This window comes from Schistocerca serialis, chromosome 2 (assembly GCF_023864345.2).
Source record: "Schistocerca serialis cubense isolate TAMUIC-IGC-003099 chromosome 2, iqSchSeri2.2, whole genome shotgun sequence".
Taxonomy (NCBI): domain Eukaryota; kingdom Metazoa; phylum Arthropoda; class Insecta; order Orthoptera; family Acrididae; genus Schistocerca; species Schistocerca serialis.
Window position 1 is genome coordinate 866,013,193 of NC_064639.1, and position 23,378 is coordinate 866,036,570.

At 46.7% G+C, this 23,378-nt stretch overlaps 1 protein-coding gene across 1 annotated transcript in view; it reads left to right on the top strand.

Moving 5' to 3' along the window:
- LOC126456473 (juvenile hormone acid O-methyltransferase-like) overlaps positions 1 to 18,646 on the top strand; it is a 90,065-nt gene extending 71,419 nt beyond the window's left edge. The window contains exons 5-6 of the mRNA XM_050092223.1: positions 13,356 to 13,503; positions 18,304 to 18,646. Of these exons, the coding sequence (XP_049948180.1) occupies positions 13,356 to 13,503; positions 18,304 to 18,506 (351 nt within the window). The 3' untranslated portion in view covers positions 18,507 to 18,646. The remainder of the gene's footprint in view (positions 1 to 13,355; positions 13,504 to 18,303) is intronic.
- The last annotated feature ends 4,732 nt before the right edge of the window (positions 18,647 to 23,378 follow it).

The window sequence follows — 23,378 nt, forward strand, 5'->3', positions numbered from 1 at the left end:
GCTACCGAACGCGACAGACATTGACGACAGCAAGATGGCAATTGATTCCCTTATTGTACCGACCGAAGCGTTTGTTCCGGCGGAGCGTGAGTCAGTGCCGTCTTCTGACAATGGAAGCCATGTACGGAAACAGCGATCACCGAAACGCCGAAAGCGCCGTCGTCGGACCGTGTCGGAACACAGCGGTTCGTATTCGGCCGGGGAAGAACAACTGACCACTCAGAAGCCAGCCGCGAAGCTGAGGCTGTTTCCACTGACTCCAACTTTGCAGAACAGACAGAAAAAACATGCAGCTTTCGACCATCAGCCCATTGACAGAAACAGTGAGCAGCGGGAAGGCACCAGTGCAGGCAGCGAAGTCGCCCGGTCCCTTACTAGCAAACATTCCGAGGCTATGGAACATGAACAGACATCCGCGCCCGCTTCGTGGGCCGAGGACGTCGAGACACAAGATCCCGATCCGCGGCCAGCTGAGGCGACGCCGGATCATGTAGCATAAGCAGCACAAGGAGGACCGCGTTCGGCGGGGGGTGACATCACTTCCGTTGTTCGCTTCTCTCCAACTTCAACATGGATAACCTCGCCCAAACAACGCGTTGCCAGGCTTACCGCCTGGCGACAATGAATATCAACATGATCAGTTCTCTTGTCAAGATCCAACTTTTGAAAGAAACCATACGAGCCATGGGAGTTGACTTTGCTTTTCTACAAGAAGTGAAAACGACTGCACTCCCGCACTTTTACGGTTACGCCACACATGTGACGCCCGGTAGCCCTGCAGACACCGGAGTGGCAATATTAGTGCGTGAAGGTATTGAAGTTACCGACGTCACGTTTCTTCCCTCCGCGCGAGGGTTAGCATTTACGGCACTCAACACCCGATTCATTAATGTTTACGCGCCGTCGGGTACCACAAGATGTCACGACCGCGCCAGATTCTACTCCACAGATGTCGCACCACTTTTCCTTGGACGATACGACCACAGCGTCTTCGCCAGCGATTTTAATTGCGTACTTCACCCCAAGGACCAAATCCCACATTACATGCCTTGTCCGGAACTGGGTGCGATGATCCAAGAACTTCACTTGTACGACACGTGGGAAAAAGTCCAATGTAACCGCTCTGGCCACACTCATCTTACCAGTCATTCGACCAGCCAACTTGACCGCATATACACTCCTGGAAATGGAAAAAAGAACACATTGACACCGGTGTGTCAGACCCACCATACTTGCTCCGGACACTGCGAGAGGGCTGTACAAGCAATGATCACACGCACGGCACAGCGGACACACCAGGAACCGCGGTGTTGGCCGTCGAATGGCGCTAGCTGCGCAGCATTTGTGCACCGCCGCCGTCAGTGTCAGCCAGTTTGCCGTGGCATACGGAGCTCCATCGCAGTCTTTAACACTGGTAGCATGCCGCGACAGCGTGGACGTGAACCGTATGTGCAGTTGACGGACTTTGAGCGAGGGCGTATAGTGGGCATGCGGGAGGCCGGGTGGACGTACCGCCGAATTGCTCAACACGTGGGGCGTGAGGTCTCCACAGTACATCGATGTTGTCGCCAGTGGTCGGCGGAAGGTGCACGTGCCCGTCGACCTGGGACCGGACCGCAGCGACGCACGGATGCACGCCAAGACCGTAGGATCCTACGCAGTGCCGTAGGGGACCGCACCGCCACTTCCCAGCAAATTAGGGACACTGTTGCTCCTGGGGTATCGGCGAGGACCATTCGCAACCGTCTCCATGAAGCTGGGCTACGGTCCCGCACACCGTTAGGCCGTCTTCCGCTCACGCCCCAACATCGTGCAGCCCGCCTCCAGTGGTGTCGCGGCAGGCGTGAATGGAGGGACGAATGGAGACGTGTCGTCTTCAGCGATGAGAGTCGCTTCTGCCTTGGTGCCAATGATGGTCGTATGCGTGTTTGGCGCCGTGCAGGTGAGCGCCACAATCAGGACTGCATACGACCGAGGCACACAGGGCCAACACCCGGCATCATGGTGTGGGGAGCGATCTCCTACACTGGCCGTACACCACTGGTGATCGTCGAGGGGACACTGAATAGTGCACGGTACATCCAAACCGTCATCGAACCCATCGTTCTACCACTCCTAGACCGGCAAGGGAACTTGCTGTTCCAACAGGACAATGCACGTCCGCATGTATCCCGTGCCACCCAACGTGTTCTAGAAGGTGTAAGTCAACTACCCTGGCCAGCAAGATCTCCGGATCTGTCACCCATTGAGCATGTTTGGGACTGGCTGAAGCGTCGTCTCACGCGGTCTGCACGTCCAGCACGAACGCTGGTCCAACTGAGGCACCAGGTGGAAATGGAATGGCAAGCCGTTCCACAGGACTACATCCAGCATCTCTACGATCGTCTCCATGGGAGAATAGCAGCCTGCATTGCTGCGAAAGGTGGATATACACTGTACTAGTGCCGACATTGTGCATGCTCTGTTGCCTGTGTCTATGTGCCTGTGGTTCTGTCGGTGTGATCATGTGATGTATCTGACCCCAGGAATGTGTCAATAAAGTTTCCCCTTCCTGGGACAATGAATTCACGGTGTTCTTATTTCAATTTCCAGGAGTGTATGTGTCACAAGATCTCACACAAGGTGTGGTGGACGCCGAACTATGGCCTCAAGCCTATTCCGATCACAGTGCCTATATCTGCACTATACACTTACGCCCCCAACAAGTCTGGCGCAGCAATGGCTTTTGGAAGCTCAACATAACTCATCTGCAGGGCCTGGATTGCCGTCGGCAAGTTGCAGCAACGTGGACTGACTGTGAACGCCGCCACCCACGATACACCTCGACCCTGGAGTGGTGGCTCCTCTGTGCCAAACAGGAATCCGTAGGACACTTATGCAATATGGCAAGGACGTGACTGCGTGGCATCGACAGACCCTCGATTTTTACTACGCGGCACTCAGGGACCTCGACGCCTTACCCCCTTCGCCGGAGAGACAACATGACCAAAGCAGAATCAAGGCTCACATACTATCATTGACAAAGCGCTGACTAGAAGGTGCAGTAGTCCGCTCGCGACGGCACGACCGAACGGTTGCAGAGGAACCCACTATGCGCCACGTTGTGGCGGATAAGCGCCGACAACGCCAACATTTAATCACACAACTCAGGACACACGACGGTCGCTTATGTACGACTCAAGCAACCATAGTAAAGGCGGTGGAGGATCATTTTCGTCATCTTTACAAGGAAAGAACCGTCGATGACGAGGCCACTACTGAAGTGTTACAGCAGGTAACACGTACTATCGACGAGGCTACCGTGACTGCACTAACAGAGGAAATCTCATTCGAAGAAGTCGAAGACGCCGTGGACAAAGGTGCGGCCAATAAGTCTCCTGGAGCTGATGGATTGCCCATCGAATTCTACCGGACTTTCCGTGACATCATGATGCCTCGCTGGGTTATAATGTTCCGCGAACTTATGTCTCCAGACTGTGTTGTGCCGCCAGCGTTTGTAGAAGGTCTTCTCATACCGGTACACAAGCCAGGTGGAGGGCTATCGATTAACGACTATCGGCCGCTTGCAATGCTGAACGCCGATTACAAGATTTTCACCAGGATTATGGCGAGCCGTATTAAGACGACTTTGCCGATGATCCTCGCTCCAGAAAAGACGTCGCAGGGGGGAGAAGCCAACATACACATGGCCACCGCTGACTGCAGGGACTTAATAGCGATCGCTTCTGCGTGCCGTCTGAGAGCGGCGATCGTCTCCGTCGATTTCAACCGCGCCTTTGATAGAGTGCACCACAACTTCCTCCTACGAGTGATGGACTGTATGGGATTCCCCCCGGGCCTCATCGACACCCTACGGCGTCTTTGGACTGCAGCCAGCTCCCACGTCCAGGTCAATGGAAGGACGGTAGGACCAGTACCCATTAAGAGGTCTCTACGACAGGGTTGTCCCCTTTCTACCTACCTTTATGCAATCTCACTCGAGCCACTCCTAGGGGGCCTTAACCACCGCCTATCTGCATCACGCTGCGGGACGTCACCTTTCGCTATAGGACATACGCTGACGACCTGCTACTGCTGGTTCGTTCCAATGACGAAGTTCAAAGCGTACTAACCTGGATTGAGCGATACGGACAGGCCGCAGGCAGTCTTCTGAATATCAACAAGTCGGCGGCGTTGGATATTGGGCGTGGTCTCGGACCGGACGCCCTCGCTCCCCTCCCACCAGTTTCTGAACTGCGGTATTTGGGAATCACGTTCAAGAAAAACGTACGTAAAACAGCTGCAGCAAACTACCGACGGTTATTACAGATCATACGCGCAATGGTGCGACAGAACCTGCTCTGGGACTTGAATCAGCTACAACGTGTTGAATACCTGAACCTCTACGTGGCATCAAAACTCAACCACGTGGCACAGGTCCTCCCACTACCGCTGCAGATAGGCCGCCGGCTTCAGGCGGCCTTCAGTTACTACGTTTCCGCAGGTCATATCTTTAAAGTACGATACGACACTCTTACCCTCCCAGTGCACAAAGGAGGGCTGGGATTGGTCAACGTCAGGGCGAGAGCTGCTGCCCTTTACATGAGCAACATGAGGAAACGATGGAAAAGTCAATATACCTCTCTCACGGGTCGTTTACTACAGGTTCTGATGCCAGCCTCTAACGTCCCGCCGGTGTCGGTTGCGCACGTCGCACCACAGCTCTCCCATGTGTCGACCTTCATTCTTGATTACAGCTATGTCAGCTCGAACCTCTCCGCCACACGTCCACCAAAGGCGAAAGATTTTTATACCAACCTTTGTGGGCTGTTCCCCATAACGTGGTGGAAAACAAGTAGCCTACAGTTCACTGGCCAAGAGTGTGGAAAACGGTACACCACAACTTTCTGTCATCCACGGTGCGTTCGAAGTGGTATCAGATCGCCAACAAAAAATATGCCACACGACAGCGACTTCACACTATTGGACTGGCAGACTCCCCTTATTGCCCAGATTGTCACCTTTTGGATACCGATGAACACCGTTTTACTTGCGCATCATCGTCCGGAGTTTGGCGACTAACACAGAAGATATTGGCTTGTTACCTCCGGGTCACACCTGATATGATTGACCCTCAGACCCTACTCTGTCCCGATGAAACTTACTTTCCGGCTGCAAAATATCATGCGCTTACATGGTTCAAAGGACTTACCGTCGCCTACATCTTTAGCGACGGAGAGAAAGAGCAGCTTGATTACTGGTGGTTCCTACAAAATGCTCACAATGCCCTCGAACGCACACCGAAATACCGTACGCTCTTCGCATATTGTTTACGCAGCGTTTTCGTTAACCCCCCACTCAGCTGGGGAGTGCCAAGCTGCGGTTAATGTTCTGTGCCGCATCACACTAACGGCTGAACGTTCTGCCGTGTCAGCCATGAGCGAAGGAAGAGACAAGATGCTGCAAGGATGCTGTTTTCCTTGAGGCACTAGCGAAGCAGAATGCCTCCGTTGCAGATGCCCTTGGAGATATCAGATAACGATAGCGAGGCTCCAAGTGGAACCAGTTACATTATTGAAGAACCTTTTAGTTGGAATTACATCAGTGATTTATATTTTTATTTTTTGATTACTCTTTTATGCCACCTGTTATTGTAATACTTACTTGTAACACTTAGTTACTAGAATTCTCATTTGTACACGTTCCCGAAATGTAATCATGTAAAAAAAAAAGTGCCAAAGGATAGCCCTAACCTTGATTTCCCATATTTTCCCTGGTATATAGGCAGCTCTCTGGGGTGGGTTTACTCAGGAGCCAACGCCTGCAGTGGATCAGATTTTTTGTTATAAGATGAAAAGTGGCGGTGGCACTTAGGTTTTTTTTAGTTCCATTTTCCTAAGGGGCTTTTTAAGGAAAAAAAGCGAAAAAAGTTTAAACAAAGAAATAAAAAGATGGTAAAAAAACGAGAAAACAAAAAAGGGGGTAGCGCCTATAAAAAAGGGGGTAGCGTAAAAAAAATATGAATAGAGTGTCTGCCATATACGCAGGAGATCCCGGGTTCGAGTCCCGATCGGGGCACACATTTTCAGCTGTCCCCATCGAGGTATATCAACAACACCTGTTGGCAAAAAATGGTTCAAATGGCTCTGAGCACTATGGGACTCAACTGCTGAGGTCATTAGTCCCCTAGAACTTAGAACTAGTTAAACCTAACTAACCTAAGGACATCACAAACATCCATGCCCGAGGCAGGATTCGAACCTGCGACCGTAGCGGTCTTGCGGTTCCAGACTGCAGCGCCTTTAACCGCACGGCCACTTCGGCCGGCACCTGTTGGCAGCTGAGGGTTTCAATTAATTATCATTTACTAATTTTACACTTCAGACCTGATTTTACATGTACAAAAATTTTGCATGTGCTTCAGTGATGCAAATTGCAGTTCCCAGAACCCTTCCGATGGTAATGGAGACGGAGACACTGTGCGTCATATTTCTCCTCGCTACGTTACTTCATAAACTACGCTGTCGCCTCAAACTGCATTTCGCTTGCTTGTTTTACGTGCACAAGCAGAGTGACTGAACCTGTGTGCCTAGGAAGCTCATGAACACATTCTAAAAAAAATTACGATGTTGTTCGAGACCGGAATCTTAGGTATATAGTGCAAAAATTTCAGCCATTTGCTGTGAGTAGCGGACTTGGAATCCGCGGCCTGGGGTTTGGTCCACTGCTGACGGCGAAAAAAATGGTGAAAAGCTATTTTTGTTTTTTTTTCTCAGAAATTTACGTAAATGATTCATTGATTCGTTAATCATTCATTCACGGGTATACGTGCTCTAGAAGGTGTAAGTCAACTACCCTGGCCAGCATGATCTCCGGATCTGTCCCCCATTGAGCATGTTTGGGACTGGATGAAGCGTCGTCTCACGCGGTCTGCACGTCCAGCACGAAGGCTGGTCCAACTGAGGCGCCAGGTGGAAATGGCATGGCAAGCCGTTCCACAGGACTACATCCAGCATCTCTACGATCGTCTCCATGGGAGAATAGCAGCCTGCATTGCTGCGAAAGGTGGATATACACTGTACTAGTGCCGACATTGTGCATGCTCTGTTGCCTGTGTCTATGTGCCTGTGGTTCTGTCAGTGTGATCATGTGATGTATCTGACCCCAGGAATGCGTCAATAAAGTTTCCCCTTCCTGGGACAATGAATTCACGGTGTTCTTATTTCAATTTCCAGGAGTGTATGTAATATTTACGTGGATGTTTTGCGTGTACGAGTAGGGTAGCTTTGAACCTCTGTATCTGGGAAAGGGATAAAAATATCCAAATATCTTAAAAAGTCAGCCATTTCCTGTGCGTAGCCACATTTGAATTCTCGGCTGCCGCTTGATCCGCTGCTGATGGCGAAACCGAGGAACCGCCCGTGAACTAACGGTGCCTCCACAAGTCCGTCAAGCCCACCGTAGACAGCATCAAATGCAAGAGGAACCAAGTGATTTGCTCCATTTGTCTAAGGAGGAGGAAGTGTGTAACATTCATACTTTGACCCTGTACTGTGATACAAAGGCGATCCTTTCATTGGGTACACAAACGGTCACTAGCCCAAGTGCTATACAAAACACTTAATCTTGCCTTTTTATCACCAACAGAACCCGAGGTATGAGCACCGGATAATGCCGTTTTTAAAACACAATCGTTTAAAAAAAGTTTTATTTAAACACCAAAAATTTTATAAGCGCAGCTTTGAAACAATGATACACCGGTTTTTATCCAGTTATAACCAAGGCCATAGAAAAGCCGAAAAATACCAGTTATTCGATACTAAATTCCCGGTATTGGTTTTATTCGACCGATTTTTCACGTCTTCACCACTGGGTTTCCCAGCACAGCTCTCCTAGCTGTGCCGTCCTTGTTAGCAGCAGTACACTGATGCTGCATCGGGCCCTGAGGACATCTCGTGTAACCGAGTCCGTAGCAGGCCGGCCACAATGTCTGCCGTTGTCCCAGTAAGGCAACCAAGTGATGGTACGGCGGCATAGTATCCCTTAGCTACAGCCACGGAATGAGGGAGTATGGGAAGGCGGCTGTATCCCTTCTAGTAGCACTACGGTGGGGCAGAGCGGAGGGGTGCCAAGAGCCTGGGCATTCAGGCGCAGTCGGGGATCGAGGCTCAGCTGACGGTCCTGGCAGCTGCGTCATAGGTATGTCAATGTCATCATTCCGGCCATCGACACAGGGTGGTGAACATCATAACATAGCACAACTGTCCTACGTTGACTGTATAGCCTGGATATAGACACTGAAGAGCCAAAGAAACTGGTACACCTGCCCAATATCATGTAGGGCACCCGCGAGCACGCAGGAGTGCCGCAACACGACTTGGGATGGACTAGAGTAAATCTGAATTACTGCTGGAGGGAATTCGCACCATGAATCCTGGAGGGTTGCCCGTAAATCCATAAGAGTACGAGGAGGTGGAGATCTCTTCTGAACCAAGTTGCAAGGTATCAAAAGTAGGCTCAATAACGCTCATGTCTGGGGAGTTTGGTGGTCAGCGCAAGTTTTTAAACTCAGAAGAGTGTTCCTGGAGCCACTCTGTAGCAATTCTGGACGTGTAGGGTGTCGTATTGTTCTGCTGGTATTGTCCGAGTCTGTCGGAATGCACAATGGATGCAGGTGATCACACAGGATGCTTACGTACATGTGACCTGTCAGAGTCGTAGCTAGACGTATCAGGGGTCCCATGTCACTCCAACTGCACATGTCCCACACCATTACTGAGCCTCCACCATCTCTAACAGTCCCCTGCTTAGATGCAGTGCCCATGGATTCTTGAGGATGGACGTGACATCCATACACGTACACGTCCATTCGCTCGATACAATTTTAATCAGGATTCGTCCGACTAGGCAACATGTTTCCAATCAGTCCAATTTCGTTGTTGACGGGCCCAGGCGAGGCGTAAAGCTTTGTGTTGTGTCATCGAGAGTACACGAGCGGGCCTTCGGCTCCGAAAGCCCATATCGATGATGTTTCGTTTAATGGTTGGCACGCTGACACTTGCTGAAGGCCCAGCATTGAAATCTGCAGAAATTTGCAAGAGAGTTGCACTCCTGTCACGTTGAACGATTCCCTTCAGTCGTCGTTGGTCCCGTTCTTGCAGTAGCTTTTTCCGGCCGCAGCGATGTCGGAGGCTCGGTGCCTTACCGGATTCCTGATATTCACGATACACTCGTGAAATGGTCGTACGGGAAAATCCCCACTTCATCGCTACCTCGGAGATGCTGTGTCCCATCGCTCGTGCTCTGACTGTAACAGTACGTTCAGAGTCACTTAAATCTTGATAACCTGCCATTGTTGCAGCAGTAACCGATCTAACAACTGCGCCAGACAGTAATAGTGTTATACAGGCGTTGCTGACCGCAGCGCCGTATTCTGCCTTTTTACATACCCTTGTATCTGAATGCGCATGCCTATACCAGCTTCTTTGGCGCTTCAGTGTAAATACTGCTGTCAGGAGGTTGGTCACGTGGAAGAGGGATTACGGCCGCATTCTTCGGTCCCAGGGAAGCTTGTAGAACGGTGGTCAGTGTCCGAAAAACAGGTTGTTGCCTCGTAGAAGTAGGTCAGGGTCCGGAAGTTGCTCGCTGCTGAGGGTGCTGTTCAAATGGCTCTGAGCACTATGGGACATAACTTCTGAGATCATCAGTCCCCTATAACTTAGAACTACTTAAACCTAACCAACCTAAGGACATCACACACATCAATGCCCGAGGCAGGATTCGATCCTGCGACCGTAGCGGTCGCGCTGTTCCAGACTGTAGCGCCTAGGGTGCTGTGCTGGTGTCGGTCGCTGATCATGGCGGGTGGCGGCAGGAATATGATGCTGCGGCTGCAGGCACCATTTGATTTAAAAAAAATGTTCAAATGTGTGTGTAATCTTATGGGACTTAACTGCTAAGGTCATCAGTCCCTAAGCTTACACACTACTTAATCTAAATTATCATAAGGAGAAACACACACAGACACATGCCCGAGGGAGAACTCGAACCTCCGCCGGGACCAGCCGCACAGTCCATGACTGCAGCGCCTCAGACCGCTTGGCTAATCCCGCGGGGCGCAATTTGATTCATTACAGCTGATTACAGGCGCAGAAATCTGGAATCAGTTTTGCTCGGGCAAAGTATTTTGATAGTTATCAAAGTATTTCAACGATGTTTTGGTTTATTAAGTTTATTCAGATGAAACTGGTTGTTTGAATCAAGATATTTCGACTGCAGGCTTCAACTGAGATACCTCAATTACTTGAAAATACTTATTATGAAAGTGTCAAAAAGTAGGTTAACCACTGCTCCCCTGAAACTGTCCCAAAGAAGCTGTCACAACAAAACCTATTACGTTGCTGCATATGAAACGTATAATAAATGTTGTTAATGTTGGACGTATTTTTTGAAAAGAAATCTAGAAGTAAAAACTTTAATGGCACTGGAGTGGTAGGAGCGGGAAGGAAGCTGTAAGGTGCTGGGCCGAAATTACGTTACGAATTTAGCTTAAAATAATTTGTTACACAGAAATTCAAACTTCAATTTTAAAACACGAAAACTTTCATTTCATTTTCACAGAATTAAAAACACACACTCTGTTCTTCAAATTGCAATTTCTGATGACACCATGCTGCAAGAAATAACAGCGTAAGAGTCTGATGGTGATCTACATGAAACCAAGCTCTAACCACAAATTTTGCTCACTGACTATAGGTCAGGAAAAGAGAAGGTATCAAAACAGATAAGTTTCAAAGACTTTAGATAACAACTACACAAAAAATGATTCACTTGACAGACAAGTGAAACCCTAAGCTGAGCAAACGTAACTGTGCATACGAAATTTTGACGTAATCCAGTTACAGCGTCTGCACCTGATCAAGCTACTATGAGCCTGCAACTGTAGTATAAATGATTAAACCTTGTAAATGACGTTGTGATGAAGTTCATTACAGTGAATAGATTTAAAAAAGAACAGAACAGTAACAACATAAGTTCAATTAATGAACAACCCTTAAAATTTAAAGCCTGAGTACACAAATACGAAATAAAATTAATCTCAGGCGCACAGCTTTTTCAAAATGATATTTGCCTATAATAGTCGATTTACAGTGTTTAAAGACACTCAGCTCAGAGACTTCAAAAGACGTAATGACAACTTGGAACTAAATAACAAATTTCTGTAACTAACAGTGCGCACAGTACTCAGAACGTGAATAGCGAAGTAATAATTACAGCTGACTAACTTACAACAGGAAGACAAATTAAAAAAAAAAAGTTCACATAGAGCCTGGCTCCAAATAATAACACAAAGATACTAATCCCATCGTCAAATGGCTGCTCTGTACGTTTTTTAAAACATCAGTCATCAATGTGGTCTTTACAGTGCATTAAACACAGCAGAATATTTGGAAAGCAGTACCTGAAACATAAATTTGTTACCACAAGCAAACCGCATACATAAAACATGAGGGAAGGCACTTATACGGTGAAGAAGGACCGAATTAGCGGCATTTCTTACTCACAGTAGCTACTGATTTAAAACTTAACAAGACGCTGTCAACTTGAGGTCACTACATTGTTCATAACTTGATAGTAGAGTAAACGCATTACTCGGATTTCAACCAGGACGCGAGAACAGTATTATAAGCACAATAATTATCATGTATGTGTGGAGATCCCGGAAGGAGAGAGACACCGTACCACAGCTTAGCTCTCAAGCCCAACTAGAAGTAACGTCGTGGCTACAGCGGCAACGTGCATGCACCCAAATAGCATCCAAATTTCTAGAGAACAATCGAACAACCACGGAGATAGAAGACGCATCAAAACCACCATAAAAACGATTTGCTGCAAGCTAGCCGCGGACGGCATAGACACGATGACAGCTGATAAAATAAATGTAAGTAAAACATCTGCTATGAAAGAGTCTGATAACTTGGAACATTTTAATGTTGGAGCTGAATGCATCTGGTATGTAACATCACAATTAATTTTCATTACTTCAAAATTTAGATTATAATGAATAAAGGGCTTTCCGTCTGAAGCAGTAAATTATACAATGAGGTGACAGAAGTCATGGGATAGCGATTTGCAGATATACAGGTGGCGGTGGTATCGCGTACACAAGGTATAAAAGGGCAGTGTGTTGGCGGAACTATTACTTGTACTCACGTGATTAACGTGTAAACCTTCCCCACGAGATTACGGCCGCACGACGGAAATTAACAGACTGATCGCGGAATGGTAGATGGAGCTCAACGCAGGTGACATTTCATTTCGGAAATCGTTAAGGAATTCGTATTCCGAGATGGACAGTGCTAAGAGTGCGCCGAGAATACCAAATGTCAGGCATTACCTCTCACCCGGAGAACGCAGTTGCCGACGGCCTTCACTTAACAACTGACAACAGCGGCGTTTGCTCAGAGCTGTCAGTGCCAACAGACAAACGACACTGCTTGAAATAACCGCAGAAATGAATGTGGGACGTACGACGAAGATATCCGTTAGGACAGCGCCGGGAAAGTTGTCGTTAATGGGGTACGGCAGCAGACGACCGACGCGAGTGCCTTTGCTGAGAGCACGACATCGCCTGCAGAGCCTGTCCTAGGCTCGTGACAATATCGGCTCGACCCTAGGCGACTGGAAAACTGTGGCCTGCTCAGATGAGTCCCGATTTCAGGTGGTACGAGCTGATGGTAGGGTTCGAGTGTGGCGCAGACCCCACGCAGCCATACACCCAAGTTGTCAACAAGGCACTGTGCAAGCTGATGGTGGCTCCATAACTGTGTGGGCTGCGTTTACATGGAATGGACTGGGTCCTCTGGTCCAGTTGAATCGATCATTGACTAGAAATGGTTATGTTCAGCTATTTGGAGACCATTTGCAGCCTTTCGTGGGGTTCATGAGAATGTGTCATGTCAGTGGGCGACATCTGTTCGTGACTGGTTTGAGGAACATTCGCGACAATTCGAGCGAATGATTTGGCCACTCAGATCGCCCAACACGAATCCCATCAAAAATTTATGGGACATAATTGAGAGGCCAGTTCATGCACAGAATCCTGCACCGGAACACTTTCACAGTAATGGACCGCCATAGTGGCAGCATGGCTCATTATTTCTACAGGGGACTTCCAGTGACGTTTTGAGTCCATGCTACGTCGAGTTGTTGCACTACGCCGGAAAAGAAGAACCGACACGATATTAGAAAGTATCCCATCACTTCTGTCGACTCGGTGTATGTAGACCGAGTGCTTGAAATATCAATTAGACTGACGAAAGCAGCCTGGAAGTCTACAGAATTATATCACAACGTAGATGCACTGTTCTCCGCAGGACTGGCCGAACTTCGTGTCTCCTTACTGTCCCTCAGAGGACGCTGCCAAAGATTTCCAAGAGCTGCTCCAGAGCGAGGGCTTCGAAGTGTTGCACTGTTCCGTGAGGCCAGAGGCGCTCGCCTTCGCTTCAGAGGAGCAGATAAAAGGTGAGTCTGTGGACCCAACTGTTGGGCTTTGATCAGTCTTCAGATTTTCCTCTTCATGGTGGACATGGAAACTCCACTTTTTACTATCAATTGTCACATAGCGACATGGGCCGGCCGCTGTGACCGAACAGCTCTAGGCGCTTCAGTCGGGAACCGCGCTGCTGCTACGGTCGCAGGTTCGAATCCTGCATCGGGCATGGATGTGACTGATGTCCTTAGGTTAGTTAGGTTTAAGTAGTTCTAAGTCTAGGGGACTGATGACCTCAGATGTTAAGTCCCATAGTGCTTAGAGCCATTTGAACCACATAGCGACATGAAAGTACTGCGTGACGCAGTGCGACCACAGAACAGGGTGCCCACTGTTTTGTGTACCCGGTAGTAATGGTGCGCGAAGCGCTCACTTCATGTTCGCCATCAGGTTTGTACAGGAGCGCTGCAATTGGTGTGGACATTCCTTGTCGACATTTCGACTCTGCTGCTGTGGGCTGGGGTGACGGCATGCGTACCGTAACGCCACCTCCCATAGTGCGGTAATCAAAAAGCACTTACACTGAGGTAGGCTCTGTAGAGCATCGCTGTTTAACCAATAAGAGGACGGGATTAACGGAAATCAACATATCCGGCAAACACCTAACCAGTACGGACAGCCAGTTGCAACCTGGCGCACTGAGAACCTAGAACGAGTTCCTGGCTCTCCTGATTGGGGATTCGCCGAACCTCTACCTAGAATTATGGTAACTGGTGACGTTCACAGTCTTGACGCGGTACGACACTCAGAAAAAGTTTATGTCAACTGACTCAGGCAAATTATGTTCACAGTTTGAAGTTTGGAAAATGATTAATTTTCACATCCTCTATCAACTCCGCAACAATGACTTGCCACCAACGAACTTAAAACACCATTAGCCGCGCGGTCTGAGGCGTCTTGTCACGGTCCGCGTGGCTTCCCCGTCGGAGATTCGAGTCCTCCTTCGGGCATGGGTGTGTGTATCCTCCTTAGCATAAGTTAGTTAAATATAAACGTCGTGTGACTAGGGCCACCCGTCGGGTAGACCGTCCGCCGGGTGCAAGTCTTTCGATTTGACGCCACTTCGGTGACTTGCACGTCGATGGGGATCAAATCATGTTGATTAGGGCAATTCAACACCCAGTCCATGAGCGGAGAAAATCTCCGACCCAGCCGGGAATCGAAACCGGGCGCTTAGGATTGACATTCTGTCGCGCTGACCACTGAGCTACCGGGAGCGGACGTAAGTTAGTTTAAGTTAGATTAAGTAGTGTGTAAGCTTAGGGACCGATGATCTCAGTAGTTTGGTCCCATAAGACCTTACTACAAATTTCCAATTTTCCAAAACATCATTAAATACAAATATGCACAAAATAGCAATAACGATGAATAAAAAGAGAACTTCCGTAACAGTAAAAATAATCCAACATTAATTTTGTACTCTGTGAAGCAAACAGGACAGCTGCTCGGTATATGTACATAATTGCGGAGTTGCAAATGTAATCATTCGTTTTGTACTCTGATAGAGAAATGACGTAACAGCCAATTTGGTATACACATGTTTACCTGAAAATTATATGATACTTGTACAGAACGTATAGCGTTATAAAATATAATGTTCAGTAACTACAATAATATGAAAACAATAGCTGTCATAAGAATTATTTTCATCTGACACTGTAATTCGGTGATAACTTTCACAACAGGTTGAGAGCTGGTTGCTTGTTTGCCACTGGGCAATGAAATTCATACACGCACCGCTGTGTCCATTACACTCATCCGACCATTTCAAGAAACTGTCTTCAATTATGTAAGTTAACTCATTTGGTCAAAGGAGCGTCTAAAATATTAGCCCTACAAGGTACGAGTACGTAAGATTCTGTTGGCCTGATGGCCTTGAGGCACACACACACACACACACACACACACACACACACACACACACACACAAACATATTGCATAACTGTTTTCCCTATCTTGTTTCTTCTTGTACAAGGCAACCTCGCATTCTGTCATCCTCATTACTCAATGCGTAAACACTTGCAGAAATCTGATCATATTTGAGCAGAACTGCGCATGTCGAGGATAAACATGCAATACTTTCAACGTTTGTCACATCAGTAACGTGTACAAACTATTGAAGCAAAGCTTTCACCAGTAGAAAGATGATAAATGCTCATTGACATTACATATTACAGCTGCAGCCTGATTTGCATGATGTTGTACACAATAATCAGAAACTTCTGTACTCAGTAACCGTGTTCAGTTAGTGGTGACGACATTCAGTGAAGGATTCATTTTAGCCCACACACGTCAGATCTCGCTCGTTTCATTGCTGAAAACACTTCCGCACTTCGTTTTCTATGAGACCGCGTGCCAGATCTGTTGTTTCTCCGCTCTGGCTGAAAGTTGCAACACTTCTGTAGTAAACACCCACCTACTTCCACATGGTTGATACATTCTGGTGTAGCTTATCGCAGCTTTAATGCTACAGTTCGAACACCTGATCACTTTTGAACTACGGCAAATAGCTCCGAACAGTCTTGTCTCATTTTTGTCGATGTAGTGTAGGTGTAAGATGCAGACATGAGATTTCTGTCGACGTAGTGTAGGCGTATGATGGAGACAACTGGTTAAAGATTTTCCACGAGAGATTTTAGAGCCAGCACCGCATGATATTGTTATTACACTGTCCTGTTCAACAAACACCTTCTGTTTTAATGAAGAGTCGCCCCAGAAGAAGAGCGGCGCGTTTCGTCACAGGGTTATTTGGTAAGCGTGATAGCGTTACGGAGATGTTTAGCAAACTCAAGTGGCAGACTCTGCAAGAGAGGCGCTCTGCATCACGGTGTAGCTTGCTGTCCAGGTTTCGAGAGGGTGGGTTTCTGGATGACGTATCGAATATATTGCTTCCCCCTACTTATACCTCCCGAGGAGGTCACGAATGTAAAATTAGAGAGATTCGAGGGCGCACGCAGGCTTTTCGGCAGTCGTTCTTCCCGCGAACCATACGCGACTGGAACAGGAAAGGGAGGTAATGACAGTGGCACATAAAGTGCCCTCCGCCACACACCGCTGGGTGGCTTGCGGAGTATAAACGTAGATGTAGATGACTTAAGACACTAGCGATTGAAAATATGAGGAGTAGATCAACTTCTTGACATCTTTGTCTCTGAAGTCCGTTATTATCCGTAATTCGAAAGTTGTAGAGCTTATATTTTAAAGTATCTGCAAAATGTTACTCCTAATTCATATTCTGAACAATATAAATAACTAAGAATTAATGTAGTGACCTCTTACGATTCCAGCAACGCATCACTGATGTCGTTCAGTGTTTGCTTCGAAGCGTACCTGATGAGGATTCGAACACTGGCGCAGTTCTCTAGAGCCCCGCATATTTGGCAGTAAAAGATGCATCACACCATTCTATCATCTTACCAACAACTCGCCTTCCCTGCCATTGACTTCATGTGTTGGTATTTCATATCGCTTCTTATTGTTGTTGTTGTTGTGGTCTTCAGTCCTGAGACTGGTTTGATGCAGCTCTCCATGCTACTCTATCCTGTGCAAGCTTCTTCATCTCCCAGTACCTACTGCAACCTACATCCTTCTGAATCTGCTTAGTGTATTCATCTCTTGGTGTCCCCCTATGATTTTTACCCTCCACGCTGCCCTCAAATACTAAATTGGTGATCCCTTGATGCCTCAGAACATGTCCTACCAACCGATCCCTTCTTCTGGTCAAGTTGTGCCACAAACTTCTCTTCTCCCCAATCCTATTCAATACTTCCTCATTAGTTATGTGATCTACCCATCTAATCTTCAGCATTCTTCTGTAGCACCACATTTCAAAAGCTTCTATTCTCTTCTTGTCCAAACTGTTTACCGTCCATGTTTCACTTCCATACATGGCTACACTCCATACAAATACTTTCAGAAATAACTTCCTGACACTTAAATCTACACTCGATGTTAACAAATTTCTCTTCTTCAGAAACGCTTTCCTTGCCATTGCCAGTCTACATTTTATATCCTCTCTACTTCGTCCATCATCAGTTATTTTGCTCCCCAAATAGCAAAACTCCTTTACTACTTTAAGTGTCTCATTTCCTAATCTAATACCCTCAGCATCACCCGACTTAACTCGACTACATTCCATTATCCTCGTTTTGCTTTTGTTGATGTTCATCTTATATCCTCCCTTCAAGACACCATCCATTCCGTTCAACTGCTCTTCCAAGTCCTTTGCTGTCTCTGACAGAATTACAATGTCATCGGCGAACCTCAAAGTTTTTATTTCTTCTCCATGGATTTTAATACCTACTCCAAATTTTTCTTTTGTTTCCTTTACTGCTTGCTCAATATAGAGATTGAATAACATCGGGGAGAGGCTACAACCCTGTCTCACTCCCTTCCCAACCACTGCTTCCCTTTCATGTCCCTCAACTCTTATAACTGCCATCTGGTTTCTGTACAAGTTGTAAATAGCCTTTCGCTCCCTGTAATTTACCCCTGCCACCTTTAGAATTTGAAAGAGAGTATTCTTATTATTAGCCCTAAATATTTAACAATGTGGAGGTCCCTAATAGTTTGCCGCTTACCTTATGATTTCTCTCAGTTTTATTTTCCGCGTTACAGCCTAGCCATAATGTTGAGGTAGTGATAAGAAACGTGTATTTCCAATTTAATTTGTTCTTTTATTAGAAGTTATTGTTTTAACTTGTTGAATTATTTACACTGCAGAACGACGTCTGGACGCTGGTGATTACAGTAAATTAATTTCTGTCTGCAGTTGTGTTGAAGTCGGTGAATCCGTTCGTGAACCGACTACCTGAGGATCAGAGAGCTGAGTTCTTGGAAGAGGTCTTCCAGCGCTTCTGCCGGATGAATGGGATGACAAAGGACGTGGATCCCATGACGAGGGAGACCAAGTACAACTTCAACTACATGTCGATGACGGCTTTGGCAAGAAAAGCCGCCAAACTAGGCCTCTGATTCACTGCTTCCTGCTGATCATTCGCAACAACACTTATCTTGTCTAACGGGAGTACTAACTACACGCACGTTCTGAAAATTATTTGAACACGTTTCTTACGACAGGCCGTCAGTATTTAATAAAAATGTTGTCAGTGGTAGTATGTCGTTATCTTTCCCAATCAATTAGCCAAATGTTAAGTTCCTTACTTTCTACCCCAGTTAACTCGTGTAAGAAGCGCGACGTTTTGGTGAGTATCAACCTCATTATCTTCTGGCGAAAGTAAATGTGATGGAAGTGAGATTAACCGAAACGTCACGCCTTTTTGACAAACTCATTACGCCATCTGTCCCAGAATCTCATGTAAACACTGTCATTAATCCATTAATCACGGCCGATGACTTATTTGCACGTAATCGTCTACGTGAGTCAATTCTCATTTCTATCCGTGTTTGCAATGCCCATTTAATTTGATCAACGAGGCACGCCTTTACTTACCGCCTTATATAGCATGAAGGTGTGAGTTAACGAGCATTTCGCTCTCATTTAAGTATATGGCCGAAAAAGTCAGCCTTCAAGAATTGTGAAACGAATCCTGTTGTCCAGGACTAGGTGCCACAAAGGGCGCAGATACAACACGAGATGAGGAAACTCACAGATGTCTTTTGTCTATTGAGGCCTATGCTCTGTAGTGTGCGAGTGAGACAGACGAGAACCTACGTCATACGGAAACCAAGTAGAAGGCGTTTGTGACCAAGGAGACGTAGCAGTGTTAAATATGGCGGACCTAATGTCGGCCGTAAAGGGAAACATTTATGAGAACTATTTGATTCTCTAGTAATGCAAGGAATGAAGCCACAGTAATTTTAATCTGCCATCTTCCATAAATTTTGGTGGTGATCCCAATAAAACTAAAATACTGATCATATCAGTAATAGTTTAGGATTTACCGTTAAAGTGAAATTAAGAAGTTTTGTAACAAAGACCTGAATGCTAAAATCTGAACGCTTTAGTCGAACTTAACGATCGACATTTCATATCGACGCGCATTATTAAAATGACATATGCTGTAAATATCAACTCTGTAACCTCATTTGTTTAAAAGATACAGTAAATTTAAATTATCAGTATTTTCAGTTAAGCTTCAGATCATCATTTCCTCCACACAAAACACACTGAACGATGACAGCATGACATATTTTTGAATCATTAGATAATAGAATATTTGTTGTGAAGGTAGTGCTTAACAGTTACTTTTGTTCTTTATTTATTTATCAGAAAGCACATGGGTGCAAGGCTACTGGCCGTGGCAAAAGCTAAGAAGGAAATTGTATGATATTATGTAAAAGAATTTAACGTTTATTATGTAATGGATATTATTGTTACTTTATTTAGAACGTGAAAGTGGTCAGACTTTGATTATTTAAATATGTTAAAATGTAAAATAATGTAGAATAAGCTGTAGCCAATCAGATGGACGGTTTCAGGAAAGGGAACTGCCCTAGTCAGTTGAGCGATATTCGGCGAGCGGGAAACGCGGCCGAGGATGGGCAGAGGGGCAGTTCGGCTGGAGACACCAAAGGGTAGAGTTCGGATTGAGACGCGAAAGGGGACAGTCGGTCTTTAGGCAGCTAGGAAGTGAAACGACTTAGAAAATTTCGCGTTGTGTAGTATCACGGGACTTAGTCTCTGAGCGGTGAGCAGCCGCACGACTGGTGTGAACTCTAACTTTTCGCGTAGATAACTTGTATTCCGCGATGAGATTGTGAACGATCGAACTGTGTCAAATGGCTGTGCGCTCGAGTGTAACAATAACGACCACTTTCACTATTAGTTTGCTTTCTGAATGAACATTATCCTAACCAAATCGCAACGTGTGGCCTACGTCATTTATGGGACGTTAATTTACACTCATACTCATAAATTAAGGATAATGCTGATACATGGTGAAACAACGCTCTGGTGGGCGGATTGCGCGTTTAAATCTCCTCGGGGTATGACCATGTGGTGCATCTGACCTGCGGTCGTCACACGTTGGCGCTGGCAGCAGTCCATACACCCAGAGGTTTGTTGGTGCATGTCAGAGTACAGTGCAGCGAGTAAGTGTGTAGACGTTTTCAGACGTGCTAATGGATTCCAGCAGACGGGAAACGTGTCCAGGCGCTATAGTACGGGACGTCCACAATGTACAACACCACAAGAAGACCTATATCTCACCATCAGGGCCCGCAGACGGCCACGGAGTACTGCAGGTAGCCTTGCTCGGGACCTTACCGAAGCCACTGGAACAGTTGTCTCTAGATACACAGTCTACAGACGATTGAACAGACATGGTTTATTTGCCCAGAGACCTGCAAGGTGCATCCCAGTGACCCCTGGTCACAGGAGAGCCGTAAAGCCTGGTGTCAAGAACACAGCACATGGTCATTGGAACAGTGATCCCAGGTTATGCTCACGGACGAGTCCAGGTATAGTCTGAACAGTGATTCTGGCCGGGTTTTCATCTGGTGTGAATCAGGAACCAGATACCAACCCCTTAATCTCCTTGAAAGGGACCTGTATGGAAGTCGTGGTTTGATGGTGTGGGTTTGAATTAAGATTGGTGCACGTATACCCCTACATGTCTTTGACAGAGGAAGTGTAACAGGTCAGGTGTATCGGGAGGTCATTTTACATATTCAGGGGTGCAGTGGGTCCCGCCTCCCTCCTGGTGGATGGTAACTCACGGCCCCACCGAGCTGCCATCATGGAGGAGTACCTTGAAACAGAAGATATCAGGCGAATGGAGTGGCCTGCCTGTTCTCCAGACCTAAACCCCATCGAGCACGTCTGGAATGCTCTCGGTCGACGAATCGCTGCACGTCTTCAAACCTCTAGGACACTTCAGGAGCTCCGACATGCTCTGGTGCAAGAATGGGAGGCTATACCCCAGCAGCTACTCGACCACCTGATCCAGAGTGTGCCAACCCGTTGTGCGGCCTGTGTACATGTGCATGGTGATCATATCCCATATTGATGTCGGGGTACATGTGCAGGAAACAGTGGCGTTTTGTAGCACCTGTGTTTCGGGATGGTTTTCTCAATTTACCACCATTACCGTGGACTTACAGATCTGTGTCGTGTGTGTTCCCTAAGTGCCTACGCTATTAGCGCCAGTTTTGTGTAGTGCCACGTTGTGTGGCACCGTGATGAGAGCGTAGGGGAGCGACGCGGGAGACCCGCGCCGCCTTACTAGGCAAGGTCCTATTGGAGGTGGTTTGCCATTGCCTTCCTCCGACCCTAATGGGGATGAATGATGATGATGATGATGAGGACGACACAATAACACCCAGTCATTTCGAGGCAGGAAAAATCCCTGACCCCGCCGGGAATCGAACCCGGGACCCCGTGCTCGGGAAGCGAGAACGCTACCGCGAGACCACGAGCTGTGTGGCACCACATTCTGCATCTTAATTTATGAGCATGAGTCTAGTTCCCGATATTATTATTACTGTTATTGTATGTTACGTTAACTTTGTATTTCGCAAACTTGCCATCAGCCAGACATTTTAACCAAAGGGTAACAAGTGTCTAATTTAGGGCGTGTAATGCGACACGTGCGGTTCAACCCCTAGACGAGTTTGAGCGAAGACATTTCGACGAAGAGGAACCGCATTTGAGCTCGAACATCTTTGGGATGTTAGCTCGCAAAGGGCAACTGATACACTACGACATCAACCTGCAGCTCCTTGCAATACACAGACGCGAACAGATTTGTTATAAAGTTTCGTCCCGTACATTTTTATTTAGAAAGAAGATAACAAAGGACGGGGACTTCGCATCACTGTAATGACAAAGAAGGTAAGTGCCGTGAACGGGGTATACTTACACAGATTTTCGGATTCAAATGTGATTACCATGACGGTATTTAACTTCCGCGATATTTATGTCAGGGGCTTGTATGGAAGGATTACTCACTAATTAGTACATTGCATTTTCTAAAATGCAGGGGATGTAATGGAAAAAATGTAGATGGTTAAAATTAGGATGGATGTGGGGACACATTGACTGGCCTATACTTGCACCACAGCTGACAACTACCAATCCATGTGTGGTGAGTGTTTCAAAAACACAATGAAACTTTGGTCAACCAGAAACAAATACATTGATCTAAAGCTTTCTTAAGTGCTTTATTAAGCCTCATAAAAGAAAACCTAGTACGGCACATAAATAAAACGTGCGAGCCATCATCAGAATTATTAATATAATGAAAATTACTAAGGTGGAGAAACACACACATAACTCCAGATTTAGCTGAGCATAAAACCTGCACTTTCATCCATGTTAGACTTAAATCCTCCTTTCAAAATATGCATTGCAGTTAGAGTTTAGGTTATCGGTTCTTCGTTTATTGAGACAATATCTAGCACTTTTGGGCATACAAACTTCTTCCTTGTTTCCGGAGATGACTGACATTACATGTTGTATCTGAATCACTACCGAGCGAGGTGGCGCAGTGGTTAGCACACTGGACTCGCATTCGGGAGGACGACGGTTCAATCCCGTCTCCGGCCATCCTGATTTAGGTTTTCCGTGATTTCCCTAAATCGTTTCAGGCGAATGCCGAGATGGTTCCTTTGAAAGGGCACGGCCGATTTCCTTCCCAATCCTTCCCTAACCCGAGCTTGCGCTCCGTCTCTAATGACCTCGTTGTCGACGGGACGTTAAACACTAACCGCCACCACCACCACTGAATCACTGCCTGAACCCGAACAGCTTGCAATTTGAGCTATATATGACTCACATTTGTTTTCCTTAGTTTCAGGCACATAAAAGTTACTAATGACCCTCCGTGTATATGTCGACGGTTAATGTACACTTAATTTCCAAAGAAACTGGTATAGGCATGCGTA